The sequence below is a fragment of the Physella acuta genome, unplaced genomic scaffold (assembly GCF_028476545.2).
Source record: "Physella acuta isolate Inbredline_101_S28 unplaced genomic scaffold, ASM2847654v3 ptg000186l, whole genome shotgun sequence".
In the NCBI taxonomy this organism is placed as follows: domain Eukaryota; kingdom Metazoa; phylum Mollusca; class Gastropoda; family Physidae; genus Physella; species Physella acuta.
Genome location: NW_026731705.1, coordinates 1,541,836 through 1,557,349, shown reverse-complemented (window position 1 = coordinate 1,557,349; position 15,514 = coordinate 1,541,836). Strand labels below are relative to the sequence as shown.

Sequence of the window (15,514 nt, the reverse complement as noted above, 5' to 3'; positions counted from 1 at the left end):
TAGTGTGGGAGGGTGGGTCCTGTTGTGTGTAGTGGTGGTGGGGGGTCGTAGTGTGGGAGGGTGGGTCCTGTTGTGTGTAGTGGTGGTGGGGGGGTCGTAGTGTGGGAGGGTGGGTCCTGTTGTGTGTAGTGGTGGTGGGGGGGGGGGTCGTAGTGTGGGAGGGTGGGTCCTGTTGTACCTGTGGGGGTCGTGTGTTTGTCGGTGGCTATTTGTGTGTAATGTGTGTGTGTGTGTGAGAATGAGGCGGGGGACTTGGTTTGGGTCCTGGTGTGTGTTTGTGAGTGGGGGGGGGGGGGTCATGTCGTGTTGTGGATTTTGGTATATTAGCCAGTGAGGTACGTCCGATACACATTGACTGCCTCATGTGACGCTGAATGAATGAACGGTCAATTCTTAGCCACAACACGAGAAGTGCAGATAAGATCAAGGGCAATAATTCAGGGGCGGGGAGTAGAAGGTTAAACAACTCAGTACACAGCTGTTGGTTCATTCAATCAATGCTACACGATCACACACACACACACACACACACATACACATAAATTAACTCAGTACACAGCTGTTGGTTCATTCAATCAATGCTACACGATCACACAAACACACACACACACACACACACACATAAATTAACTCAGTACACAGCTGTTGGTTCATTCAATCAATGCTACACGATCACACACACACATAAGTTAACTCAGTACACAGCTGTTGGTTCATTCAATCCATGCTACACGATGTGGATGTGTGTGGTTAAGATGTGGATGTGTGTGGTTGAGATGTGGATTTGTGTTTTAAACAAATTGATGCTGTCAAGTGGTTGTGTATGCCGTGGCATTTCTATTTTTAGCTCCATTACTTTGGCCCTACCGTGGACAGGCACTACGGTAAGCAACTTGACCTCTGACCTCATGTGGGTTAGCACGATTTGACCTTTTACTTTTTCTATTGCCCGATATCATTTATAATCACCATGAGCCCCCCCCCCACCCCTGCATTATTTCTCTTATTTTGTTTCATGGTTTCTGCTTCTAGCTGCATTATTGTGACTGTCATGTGACCTATGTGATTCTCACTTGCTAATGACTAAACATTAAGGTTTTGGTTCTTTTTTTACCTTTCTCATTTTCCCTGGTTTCAACCAAACTTTTCTTTTGCCCTTTAAACTAATATCCATGCTGCCCTAATTAGGCAAGCCACCGACCAGCCTGTCCCAACAACCCACCCTATGCCCCACCCCATGCCCCACCCCATGCCCCACCCCCCACCAGCCCTACCCACCTTATGCCCCACCCCATACCCCCTACCCACCCCATGCCCCACCCCCACTAGCCCTACCCACCCCATGCCCCACCCCCACCAGCCCTACCCACCTTATGCCCCACCCCATATCCCCTACCCACCCTATGCCCCACCCCATACCCCCTACCCACCCTATGCCCCACCCCATATCCCCTACCCACCCCATGCCCCACCCCATACTCCCTACCCACCCCATGCCCCACCCCATACCCCCTACCCACCCCATGCCCCACCCCATACCCCCTACCCACCCCATGCCCCACCCCCCTACCCACCCCATGCCCCACCCCACCCCCCTACCCACTCTTCTTATCTCCCCCGCTCACACTGCCGTCTATAAGGGAAATAACTGTGTTGTGTTTACCTTTCCATTTTGAGGTTGTTTATTTTTGGAATCTTGTTTGTATTAAATGTTTAGTACAAAAAGTAGTAAAGTTCCCTTTACAAACCTGACGGTCTATGGGGCAAGTGAAGTAAAGTTCACCTGTTTCTGTGACCTCGGCATATGAAGAGATAGTGTGGTCAGCACTATGCCCAGCCGCCTTTACTTTCCCTAACGTGAGTTAGGTACCCATCAGAGTTGGGAGTACTCAGGGACGGTCTTCTGACATGAACCCGGATTCGAACTCGAGACGTACGGGCTAGAAGTCTAGCTCTCTACCGCTAGACCACTAATAAAATATTTATTAAATATATTTACTACATACAAGCAACTGTTCCAAGGGAGACAAAACGTAAAATCACAGTTTACAACAAGCGTCACCAGATTACTTCCCCTCGCTATCCTCCGTGGATAACTCTTACCAAAAAGTTTTTACTTTATTTAATGTGTGAAACTACCCGTGGGAAATCTGTAAACATTGCCTGATGTGACCTGCCCTAAAGATGCTTTAATAATTCATCTTCTGATGTAGGTCATAGTTGATTGATTAGCCTGGGTGTGTAGAGGGGTCAGGAGGTGTGTAGAGGGGTCAGCATGTGTATAGAGGGGTCATGGGTCAGCATGTGTATAGAGGGGTCAAGGTCTTTTCTTGATTTCAGATCTGTGGATGGGTGAGCTGGGGGAGAGACTTGGCTCACCTACCATGGGGGGAGGGGGAGCAAGTGGCGTCGCTGATTATGACTACCTGATCAAGTTCCTGGCTCTAGGTAAGTGAGGGGGGGGGGGGTCCCATTTGACTTATGACTTGTTTGTCCCCATTTGACTTATGACTTGTTTGTCCCCATATGACTTATGACTTGTTTGACCCTGTATGACTTATGACTTGTTTGACCCTGTATGACTTATGACTTGTTTGACCCTGTATGACTTATGACTTGTTTGTCCCCATATGACTTATGACTTGTTTGTCACCATATGACTTATGACTTGTTTGTCCCCAGGTGACTTATGACTTGTTTGTCACCATATGACTTATGACTTGTTTGTTCCCATATGACTTGTTTGACCCCATATGACTTATGACTTGTTTGTCCCCATTTGACTTATGACTTGTTTGACCCTGTATGACTTATGACTTGTTTGACCCTGTATGACTTATGACTTGTTTGTCCCCATATGACTTATGACTTGTTTGTCACCATATGACTTATGACTTGTTTGTCCCCAGGTGACTTATGACTTGTTTGTCACCATATGACTTATGACTTGTTTGTTCCCATATGACTTGTTTGACCCCATATGACTTATGACTTGTTTGTCCCCATTTGACTTATGACTTGTTTGACCCTGTATGACTTATGACTTGTTTGACCCTGTATGACTTATGACTTGTTTGACCCCATATGACTTATGACTTGTTTGTCACCATATGACTTATGACTTGTTTGTCCCCATATGACTTATGACTTGTTTGTCCCCATATGACTTATGACTTGTTTGACCCTGTATGACTTATGACTTGTTTGACCCTGTATGACTTATGACTTGTTTGACCCTGTATGACTTATGACTTGTTTGTCCCCATATGACTTATGACTTGTTTGTCACCATATGACTTATGACTTGTTTGTCCCCAGGTGACTTATGACTTGTTTGTCCCCAGGTGACTTATGACTTGTTTGTCACCATATGACTTATGACTTGTTTGTTCCCATATGACTTGTTTGACCCCATATGACTTATGACTTGTTTGTCCCCATTTGACTTATGACTTGTTTGACCCTGTATGACTTATGACTTGTTTGACCCTGTATGACTTATGACTTGTTTGATCCCATATGACTTATGACTTGTTTGACCCCATATGACTTATGACTTGTTTGTCCCCATATGACTTATGACTTGTTTGACCCTGTATGACTTATGACTTGTTTGACCCTGTATGACTTATGACTTGTTTGACCCTGTATGACTTATGACTTGTTTGTCCCCATATGACTTATGACTTGTTTGTCACCATATGACTTATGACTTGTTTGTCCCCAGGTGACTTATGACTTGTTTGTCACCATATGACTTATGACTTGTTTGTTCCCATATGACTTGTTTGACCCCATATGACTTATGACTTGTTTGTCCCCATTTGACTTATGACTTGTTTGACCCTGTATGACTTATGACTTGTTTGACCCTGTATGACTTATGACTTGTTTGACCCCATATGACTTATGACTTGTTTGACCCATATGACTTATGACTTGTTTGTCCCCATATGACTTATGACTTGTTTGACCCTGTATGACTTATGACTTGTTTGACCCTGTATGACTTATGACTTGTTTGACCCTGTATGACTTATGACTTGTTTGTCCCCATATGACTTATGACTTGTTTGTCACCATATGACTTATGACTTGTTTGTCCCCAGGTGACTTATGACTTGTTTGTCACCATATGACTTATGACTTGTTTGTTCCCATATGACTTGTTTGACCCCATATGACTTATGACTTGTTTGTCCCCATTTGACTTATGACTTGTTTGACCCTGTATGACTTATGACTTGTTTGTCACCATATGACTTATGACTTGTTTGTCCCCATATGACTTATGACTTGTTTGTCACCATATGACTTATGACTTGTTTGTCCCCAGGTGACTTATGACTTGTTTGTTCCCATATGACTTGTTAGACCCCATATGACTTATGACTTGTTTGTCCCCATTTGACTTATGACTTGTTTGACCCTGTATGACTTATGACTTGTTTGACCCCATATGACTTATGACTTGTTTGACCCCATATGACTTATGACTTGTTTGACCCTGTATGACTTATGACTTGTTTGTCCCCATTTGACTTATGACTTGTTTGTCCCCATATGACTTATGACTTGTTTGTCCACAGGTGACTTATGACTTGTTTGACCCTGTATGACTTATGACTTGTTTGACCCTGTATGACTTATGACTTGTTTGTCCCCATTTGACTTATGACTTGTTTGTCCCCCATATGACTTATGACTTGTTTGACCCCGTATGACTTATGACTTGTTTGTCCCCATTTGACTTATGACTTGTTTGACCCTGTATGACTTATGACTTGTTTGTCCCCATATGACTTATGACTTGTTTGTCCCCAGGTGACTTATGACTTGTTTGTCCCCAGGTGACTTATGACTTGTTTGACCCCATATGACTTATGACTTGTTTGACCCTGTATGACTTATGACTTGTTTGTCCCCATTTGACTTATGACTTGTTTGACCCCATATGACTTATGACTTGTTTGACCCTGTATGACTTATGACTTGTTTGACCCTGTATGACTTATGACTTGTTTGACCCCATATGACTTGTTTGACCCTGTATGACTTATGACTTATTTGTCCCCATATGACTTATGACTTGTTTATCCCCAGGTGACTCGGGGGTCGGGAAAACAAGTTTCCTGTATCAATACACAGACAATGTCTTCAACGGCAGGTTCATATCTACAGTTGGTATCGACTTTAGGGAGAAACGTGTGGTAGGTTTAGGGAGAAACGTGTGGTAGGTTTAGGGAGAAACGTGTGGTAGGTTTAGGGAGAAACGTGTGGTAGGTTTAGGGAGAAACGTGTGGTAGGTTTAGGGAGAAACGTGTGGTAGGTTTAGGGAGAAACGTGTGGTAGGTTTAGGTTTAGGGAGAAAAGTGTGGTAGGTTCAGGTTTAGGGAGAAACGTGTGGTAGGTTTAGGGAGAAACGTGTGGTAGGTTTAGGTTTAGGGAGAAACGTGTGGTAGGTTTAGGGAGAAAAGTGTGGTAGGTTCAGGTTTAGGGAGAAACGTGTGGTAGGTTTAGGTTTAGGGAGAAAAGTGTGGTAGGTTCAGGTTTAGGGAGAAACGTGTGGTAGGTTTAGGGAGAAACGTGTGGTAGGTTTAGGGAGAAACGTGTGGTAGGTTTAGGGAGAAACGTGTGGTAGGTTTAGGTTTAGGGAGAAACGTGTGGTAGGTTTAGGGAGAAATGTGTGGTAGGTTTACGTTTAGGGAGAAACGTGTGGTAGGTTTAGGGAGAAATGTGTGGTAGGTTCAGGTTTAGGGAGAAACGTGTGGTAGGTTTAGGTTTAGGGAGAAACGTGTGGTAGGTTTAGGGAGAAACGTGTGGTAGGTTTAGGGAGAAATGTGTGGTAGGTTTAGGTTTAGGGAGAAACGTGTGGTAGGTTTAGGGAGAAACGTGTGGTAGGTTTAGGGAGAAATGTGTGGTAGGTTTAGGTTTAGGGAGAAACGTGTGGTAGGTTTAGGGAGAAATGTGTGGTAGGTTTAGGTTTAGGGAGAAACGTGTGGTAGGTTTAGGGAGAAACGTGTGGTAGGTTTAGGTTTAGGCAGAAACGTGTGGTAGGTTTAGGTTTAGGGAGAAACGTGTGGTAGGTTTAGGTTTAGGGAGAAAAGCGTGGTAGGTTTAGGTTTAGGGAGAAACGTGTGGTAGGTTTAGGTTTAGGGAGAAACGTGTGGTAGGTTTAGGTTTAGGGAGAAACGTGTGGTAGGTTTAGGTTTAGGGAGAAACGTGTGGTAGGTTTAGGGAGAAACGTGTGGTAGGTTTAGGGAGAAAGGTTTGGTAGGTTTAGGGAGAAACGTGTGGTAGGTTTAGGGAGAAACGTGTGGAAGGTTTAGGGAGAAAAGTGTGGTAGGTTCAGGTTTAGGGAGAAACGTGTGGTAGGTTTAGGGAGAAACGTGTGGTAGGTTTAGGGAGAAACGTGTGGTAGGTTTAGGGAGAAACGTGTGGTAGGTTTAGGGAGAAACGTGTGGTAGGTTTAGGTTTAGGGAGAAACGTGTGGTAGGTTTAGGTTTAGGGAGAAACGTGTGGTAGGTTTAGGTTTAGGGAGAAAAGTGTGGTAGGTTTAGGTTTAGGGAGAAACGTGTGGTAGGTTTAGGTTTAGGGAGAAACGTGTGGTAGGTTTAGGTTTAGGGAGAAACGTGTGGTAGGTTTAGGTTTAGGGAGAAACGTGTGGTAGGTTTAGGGAGAAAGGTTTGGTAGGTTTAGGGAGAAACGTGTGGTAGGTTTAGGGAAAAACGTGTGGTAGGTTTAGGGAGAAAAGTGTGGTAGGTTCAGGTTTAGGGAGAAACGTGTGGTAGGTTTAGGGAGAAACGTGTGGTAGGTTTAGGGAGAAACGTGTGGTAGGTTTAGGGAGAAACGTGTGGTAGGTTTAGGGAGAAACGTGTGGTAGGTTTAGGTTTAGGGAGAAACGTGTGGTAGGTTTAGGTTTAGGGAGAAACGTGTGGTAGGTTTAGGTTTAGGGAGAAAAGTGTGGTAGGTTTAGGTTTAGGGAGAAACGTGTGGTAGGTTTAGGTTTAGGGAGAAACGTGTGGTAGGTTTAGGTTTAGGGAGAAACGTGTGGTAGGTTTAGGGAGAAAGGTTTGGTAGGTTTAGGGAGAAACGTGTGGTAGGTTTAGGGAAAAACGTGTGGTAGGTTTAGGGAGAAAAGTGTGGTAGGTTCAGGTTTAGGGAGAAACGTGTGGTAGGTTTAGGTTTAGGGAGAAACGTGTGGTAGGTTTAGGTTTAGGGAGAAATGTTTGGTAGGTTTAGGGAGAAAGGTTTGGTAGGTTTAGGGAGAAATTTGTTAGGTGTATAGAGAAAGGTCTGGTAGGTTTGGTAAGATTAAGGTATATCGGAACATCCCAATGTTATTTAAATGAGATGGATTGCTGCTACATAGATTATAACATAAAATTCCAAGATAGTGTTGGATCAAGGGATTAACACTTGTCTCAGCTTGTCAAGTCGTGGGCGTCAGGCTTGTTGATTGGTTAACACAGCTGACGGTAGCTGCTTGTTGATTGGTTAACACAGCTGACGGTAGCTGCTTGTTGATTGGTTGACACAGCTCACGGTAGCTGTTTGTTGATTGGTTGACACAGCTGACGGTAGCTGCTTGTTGATTGGTTGATACAGCTCACGGTAGCTGCTTGTTGATTGGTTGATACAGCTGACGGTAGCTGCTTGTTGATTGGTTGATACAACTGACGGTAGCTGCTGTCTGATTGGTTCACAAAGCTCACGGTAGCTGCTTGTTGATTGGTTGATACAGCTCACGGTAGCTGCTTGTTGATTGGTTGATACAGCTGACGGTAGCTGCTGTCTGATTGGTCGACACAGCTGACGGTAGCTGCTGTCTGATTGGTCGACACAGCTGACGGTAGCTGCTGTCTGATTGGTTGATACAGCTCACGGTAGCTGCTGTCTGATTGGTTGATACAGCTCACGGTAGCTGCTTATTGATTGGTTGACACAGCTGACCTTGAGTGATGTATTTTGTGTAATTTTTTTTTGAGTAATGTACTTTGTGTGATGTTTTTGAGTGATGTATTTGAGTGATGTATTTTGAGTGATGTACTTTGAGTGATGTATTTTGTGTAATTTTTTTTTTAGTAATGTACTTTGTGTGATGTTTTTGAGTGATGTATTTGAGTGATGTATTTTGAGTGATGTACTTTGAGTGATGTATTTTGTGTAATTTTTTTTTTAGTAATGTACTTTGTGTGATGTTTTTGAGTGATGTATTTGAGTGATGTATTTTGAGTGATGTACTTTGAGTGATGTATTCTAACAGGTCCACAGAACCTCCAATCCTGATGGCACCATGGGACGGAGTCATAGAGTACATCTTCAGTTGTGGGACACTGCAGGACAAGAGAGGTAGGACAACTGGTAGGACCACTGGTCAGATGGTAGGACCACTGGTATGACCACTGGTCAGATGGTAGGACCACTGGTAGGACCACTGGTCAGATGGTAGGACCACTGGTAGGACCACTGGTCAGGTGGTAGGACCACTGGTAGGACCACTGGTCAGATGGTAGGACCACTGGTCAGATGGTAGGACCACTGGTCAGATGGTAGGACCACTGGTAGGACCACTGGTAGGACCACTGGTCAGATGGTAGGACCACTGGTAGGACCACTGGTCAGGTGGTAGGACCACTGGTAGGACCACTGGTCAGGTGGTAGGACAACTGGTCAGGTTGTAGGGCAACTGGTCAGTTTGTAGGACCACTGGCTAGATGGTAGGACCACTGGTCAAATGGTAGGACCACTGGTAGGGCCGCTGGTAGGACCACTGGTAAGACCACTGTTAAGGTCATGAGTTGTGCATATTAAATCTAGCTCGTATTTCCCTAGTAATGTACAGCTTAACGCCAGCCGTTGCTATGACAACCACCCCTAGGTTCCGCAGCCTGACGACAGCTTTCTTCAGGGACGCCATGGGCTTCCTGCTGCTCTTTGATCTGACCAATGAGGAGTCTTTGGTCAACACAAGGAACTGGCTCACTCAGCTACAGGTAAGGTCATTGCACGGCTACAGGTAAGGTCATGACACAGTCAGCTACAGGTAAGGTCATGGCACAGCTACAGGTAAGTTCATGACACAGCTACAGGTAAGGTCATGGCACAGCTACAGATAAGGTCATGACAAAGCTACAGGTAAGGTCATGGCACAGCTACAGATAAGGTCATGACACGGCTACAGGTTCAGTCAGTTACATTTAAGTTACAAAGAAGGTCCTAGTGAGTTTTCTGTAAGGTCACACCTCAGACCTACTCATGTATTGTAAGGTCACAGACCTACTCATGTAAGGTCACAGACCTACTCATGTAAGGTCACAGACCTACTCATGTATGTAAGGTCACAAACCTACTCATGTATTGTAAGGTCACAGACCTACTCATGTATTGTAAGGTCACAGACCTACTCATGTAAGGTCACAGACCTACTCATGTATGTAAGGTCACAGACCTACTCATGTATGTAAGGTCACAGACCTACTCATGTATTGTAAGGTCACAGACCTACTCATGTAAGGTCACAGACCTACTCATGTATGTAAGGTCACAGACCTACTCATGTATGTAAGGTCACAGACCTACTCATGTATGTAAGGTCACAGACCTACTCATGTATTGTAAGGTCACAGACCTACTCATGTAAGGTCACAGACCTACTCATGTATGTAAGGTCACAGACCTACTCATGTATATAAGGTCACAGACCTACTCATGTATTGTAAGGTCACAGACCTACTCATGTAAGGTCACAGACCTACTCATGTATATAAGGTCACAGACCTACTCATGTATGTAAGGTCACAGACCTACTCATGTATTGTAAGGTCACAGACCTACTCATGTAAGGTCACAGACCTACTCATGTAAGGTCACAGACCTACTCATGTATGTAAGGTCACAGACCTACTCATGTATGTAAGGTCACAGACCTACTCATGTATTGTAAGGTCACAGACCTACTCATGTAAGGTCACAGACCTACTCATGTAAGGTCACAGACCTACTCATGTATGTAAGGTCACAGACCTACTCATGTAAGGTCACAGACCTACTCATGTAAGGTCACAGACCTACTCATGTAAGGTCACAGACCTACTCATGTATGTAAGGTCACAGACCTACTCATGTAAGGTCACAGACCTACTCATGTATTGTAAGGTCACAGACCTACTCATGTAAGGTCACAGACCTACTCATGTATGTAAGGTCACAGACCTACTCATGTAAGGTCACAGACCTACTCATGTATGTAAGGTCACAGACCTACTCATGTATGTAAGGTCACAGACCTACTCATGTAAGGTCACAGACCTACTCATGTATTGTAAGGTCACAGAACTACTCATGTATGTAAGGTCACAGACCTACTCATGTATGTAAGGTCACAGACCTACTCATGTATGTAAGGTCACAGACCTACTCATGTAAGGTCACAGACCTACTCATGTAAGGTCACAGACCTACTCATGTAAGGTCACAGACCTACTCATGTATGTAAGGTCACAGACCTACTCATGTAAGGTCACAGACCTACTCATGTAAGGTCACAGACCTACTCATGTAAGGTCACAGACCTACTCATGTATTGTAAGGTCACAGACCTACTCATGTAAGGTCACAGACCTACTCATGTATGTAAGGTCACAGACCTACTCATGTATGTAAGGTCACAGACCTACTCATGTAAGGTCACAGACCTACTCATGTAAGGTCACAGACCTACTCATGTAAGGTCACAGACCTACTCATGTATTGTAAGGTCACAGACCTACTCATGTAAGGTCACAGACCTACTCATGTATATAAGGTCACAGACCTACTCATGTATGTAAGGTCACAGACCTACTCATGTATATAAGGTCACAGACCTACTCATGTATGTAAGGTCACAGACCTACTCATGTATGTAAGGTCACAGACCTACTCATGTATGTAAGGTCACAGACCTACTCATGTATTGTAAGGTCACAGACCTACTCATGTAAGGTCACAGACCTACTCATGTATATAAGGTCACAGACCTACTCATGTATGTAAGGTCACAGACCTACTCATGTATATAAGGTCACAGTCCTACTCATGTATGTAAGGTCACAGACCTACTCATGTATTGTAAGGTCACAGACCTACTCATGTAAGGTCACAGACCAACTCATGTATATAAGGTCACAGACCTACTCATGTATGTAAGGTCACAGACCTACTCATGTATATAAGGTCACAGTCCTACTCATGTATGTAAGGTCACAGACCTACTCATGTATTGTAAGGTCACAGACCTACTCATGTATGTAAGGTCACAGACCTACTCATGTATTGTAAGGTCACAGACCTACTCATGTAAGGTCACAGACCTACTCATGTATTGTAAGGTCACAGACCTACTCATGTAAGGTCACAGACCTACTCATGTATGTAAGGTCACAGACCTACTCATGTATTGTAAGGTCACAGACCTACTCATGTAAGGTCACAGACCTACTCATGTATGTAAGGTCACAGACCTACTCATGTATTGTAAGGTCACAGACCTACTCATGTAAGGTCACAGACCTACTCATGTAAGGTCACAGACCTACTCATGTATGTAAGGTCACAGACCTACTCATGTAAGGTCACAGACCTACTCATGTATATAAGGTCACAGACCTACTCATGTATTGTAAGGTCACAGACCTACTCATGTAAGGTCACAGACCTACTCATGTAAGGTCACAGACCTACTCATGTATATAAGGTCACAGACCTACTCATGTATGTAAGGTCACAGACCTACTCATGAGCAACTTTTCTGTTTGACCAGACGCACGCCTACTGCGAGAACCCGGATGTTGTGCTGTGTGGCAACAAGGCTGACCTTGATGACGTCAGACGTGTGTCGGAGGACCGGGCCAGGGACATGGCGGACAAGTTTGGGTCAGTCTGATTGGTTGGTTAAGTCAGTCTTTGATTGGTTGGTTAAGTCAGTCTTTGATTGATTGGTTAACTCAGTCTTTGATTGGTTGGTTAAGTCAGTCTTTGATTGGTTGGTTAAGTCAGTCTTTGATTGGTTGGTTAGGTCAGTCTCTGATTGGTTGGTTAGGTCAGTCTCTGATTGGTTGGTTAAGTCAGTCTTTGATTGGTTGGTTAAGTCAGTCTTTGATTGGTTGGTTAAGTCAGTCTTTGATTGGTTGGTTAGGTCAGTCTGATTGGTTGGTTAAGTCAGTCTTTGATTGGTTGGTTAAGTCAGTCTGATTGGTTGGTTAAGTCAGTCTTTGATTGGTTGGTTAAGTCAGTCTTTGATTGGTTGGTTAAGTCAGTCTGATTGGTTGGTTAAGTCAGTCTGATTGGTTGGTTAAGTCAGTCTTTGATTGGTTGGTTAAGTCAGTCGTTGATTGGTTGGTTAAGTCAGTCTTTGATTGGTTGGTTAGGTCAGTCTTTGATTGGTTGGTTAAGTCAGTCGTTGATTGGTTGGTTAAGTCAGTCTTTGATTGGTTGGTTAGGTCAGTCTTTGATTGGTTGGTTAAGTCAGTCTTTGATTGGTTGGTTAAGTCAGTCTTTGATTGGTTGGTTAAGTCAGTCTTTGATTGGTTGGTTAAGTCAGTCTTTGATTGGTTGGTTAAGTCAGTCTTTGATTGGTTGGTTAAGTCAGTCTTTGATTGGTTGGTTAGGTCAGTCGTTGATTGGTTGTTTAAGTCAGTCGTTGATTGGTTGGTTAGGTCAGTCGTTGATTGGTTGTTTAAGTCAGTCGTTGATTGGTTGGTTAAGTCAGTCTTTGATTGGTTGGTTAAGTCAGTCTTTGATTGGTTGGTTAGGTCAGTCGTTGATTGGTTGTTTAAGTCAGTCGTTGATTGGTTGGTTAAGTCAGTCTTTGATTGGTGGTTAAGTCAGTCTTTGATTGGTTGTTTAAGTCAGTCTTTGATTGGTTGGTTAAGTCAGTCTTTGATTGTTTGGTTAAGTCAGTCTTTGATTGGTTGGTTAAGTCAGTCTTTGATTGGTTGGTTAAGTCAGTCTTTGATTGGTTGGTTAAGTCAGTCTTTGATTGGTTGGTTAAGTCAGTCTTTGACTGGTTGGTTAAGTCAGTCTTTGATTGGTTGGTTAAGTCAGTCTTTGATTGGTTGGTTAAGTCAGTCTTTGATTGGTTGGTTAAGTCATTCTTTGATTGGTTGGTTAAGTCAGTCTTTGATTGGTTGGTTAAGTCAGTCTTTGATTGGTTGGTTAAGTCAGTCTTTGATTGGTTGGTTAAGTCAGTCTTTGATTGGTTGGTTAAGTCAGTCTTTGATTGGTTGGTTAGGTCAGTCTTTGATTGGTTGGTTAAGTCAGTCTTTGATTGGTTGGTTAACTCAGTCTTTGATTGGTTGGTTAAGTCAGTCTTTGATTGGTTGGTTAAGTCAGTCTTTGATTGGTTGGTTAGGTCAGTCTTTGATTGGTTGGTTAACTCAGTCTTTGATTGGTTGGTTAAGTCAGTCTTTGATTGGTTGGTTAAGTCAGTCTTTGATTGGTTGGTTAAGTCAGTCTTTGATTGGTTGGTTAAGTCAGTCTTTGATTGGTTGGTTAAGTCAGTCTTTGATTGGTTGGTTAAGTCAGTCTTTGGTTGGTTGGTTAAGTCGGTCTTTGATTGGTTGGTTAAGTCGGTCTTTGATTGGTTGGTTAAGTCAGTCTTTGATTGGTTGGTTAAGTCAGTCATTGATTGGTTGGTTAAGTCAGTCTTTGATTGGTTGGTTAACTCAGTCTTTGATTGGTTGGTTAAGTCAGTCTTTGATTGGTTGGTTAAGTCAGTCTTTGATTGGTTGGTTAAGTCAGTCTTTGATTGGTTGGTTAAGTCAGTCTTTGATTGGTTGGTTAAGTCAGTCTTTGATTGGTTGGTTAAGTCAGTCTTTGATTGGTTGGTTAAGTCAGTCTTTGATTGGTTGGTTAAGTCAGTCTTTGATTGGTCCTATAATTTCCCAAAATATAATATATATATATATATATATATATATATATATATATATATATATATATATATATATATATATATATATATAATATAATGTCCTATAATGTCCTGCTATGTTCAACCTAAGCTGAGCCAATGTTTGTCTGTGACTGTCCCAGGTTGACCTACTTTGAGACAAGCGCGGCCACGGGTCAGAACGTGGTCAAGGCCGTGGACTGTCTGCTGGACAAGGTCATGGTCAGGATGGAGAAGTCGGTGGACCTGTACCAGCAGCCTAAAAATGGCGGCCCCAACACCCCCCACCCCAGGCAACAACACCCCCACAAGGGGGACGGCTGCCCTTGCTAGTGGGACCTGGCAGCCAAGTGTCATCAAAAATGTCAATATGACATGTCATTATGACATGTAATGTAATCCACTGTCAGGATGAGAGATGACAACAATTTTGTCACCATGGGGTCGAGACATTTTTTTGCATCATCTGATTATTGTGATTTGTATCAAGTCGAGAAAATATGTCACACCTATCATGACACTTGGTGTCATGTCACACTTGGTGTCATGTCACACCTAGTGTCACACCTAGTGTCATGTCACACCTAGTGTCATGTCACACCTAGTGTCATGTCACACCTAGTGTCATGTCACACCTAGTGTCATGTCACACCTAGTGTCATGTCACACCTAGTGTCATGTCACACCTAGTGTCATGTCACACCTAGTGTCATGTCACACCTAGTGTCATGTCACACCTAGTGTCATGTCACACCTAGTGTCATGTCACACCTTGTGTCATGTCACACCTTGTGTCATGTCACACCTTGTGTCACACCTGATTGACCATCAGGCTGACCCACATGAAACTTCTACTAGCTAACCTTGTCTATGTGACGGTTGAGTAAATAACACACTCGCCCACTGTGGCATAGTTTGTGTTCAGATCTATCTTTAAAAATATTTTTCTCAGATCTATCTTTAAAGATATTTTCTCAGATCTATCTTTAAAGATATTTTCTCAGATCTATCTTTAAAGATATTTTTCTCAGATCTATCTTTAAAAATATTTTTCTCAGATCTATCTTTAAAAATATTTTTCTCAGATCTATCTTTAAAAATATTTTTCTCAGATCTATCTTTAAAGATATTTTCTCAGATCTATCTTTTAAGATATTTTTCTCAGAGCTTTTGAAAAAGATTATCGTAATTAAAAGTTTTTATTTAAAAGTTTTTCTATGTTTTCCTTGGTGTATTGAAGCCTTGAATACAATGGAGCTGCAACATTTTGCCATCACATACACATTTTGTTGGCATTGTCTGAAGTAGCCTAACACTTATGAATTTTACGTTGCCTTTGGATCATTTTTGAAGAAATGGACAGTAACTCTATTTTGAATGAGTTATTTGGCCGTGTTGAGCTGCAATAGTAAGTTGACATCTGTATGTCATAGATGTCATGTTATATGACATTTTTATGACCCGCTCTGTAGAAGCCGGGTCAGAACCTTACATTAAATTTTCATTGATTTAGTTATAGACCATTTCTTTTACAATTTGCTTTAAAAAATTTTATTGATCTAGTGATAGACGATTTCTTTT

At 42.9% G+C, this 15,514-nt stretch overlaps 1 protein-coding gene across 1 annotated transcript; it reads left to right on the top strand.

Moving 5' to 3' along the window:
• Positions 1-862: 862 nt before the first annotated feature.
• LOC131936768 (ras-related protein Rab-27A) lies at positions 863-14,350 on the top strand. Its single transcript, XM_059293833.1, has 7 exons — positions 863-884; positions 2,341-2,448; positions 5,104-5,210; positions 8,267-8,352; positions 8,882-8,996; positions 11,804-11,916; positions 14,077-14,350. Exons 2-7 carry the CDS (start codon positions 2,349-2,351, stop codon positions 14,264-14,266), a joined length of 711 nt encoding a protein of 236 aa, XP_059149816.1. The 5' UTR covers positions 863-884; positions 2,341-2,348; the 3' UTR covers positions 14,267-14,350.
• The last annotated feature ends 1,164 nt before the right edge of the window (positions 14,351-15,514 follow it).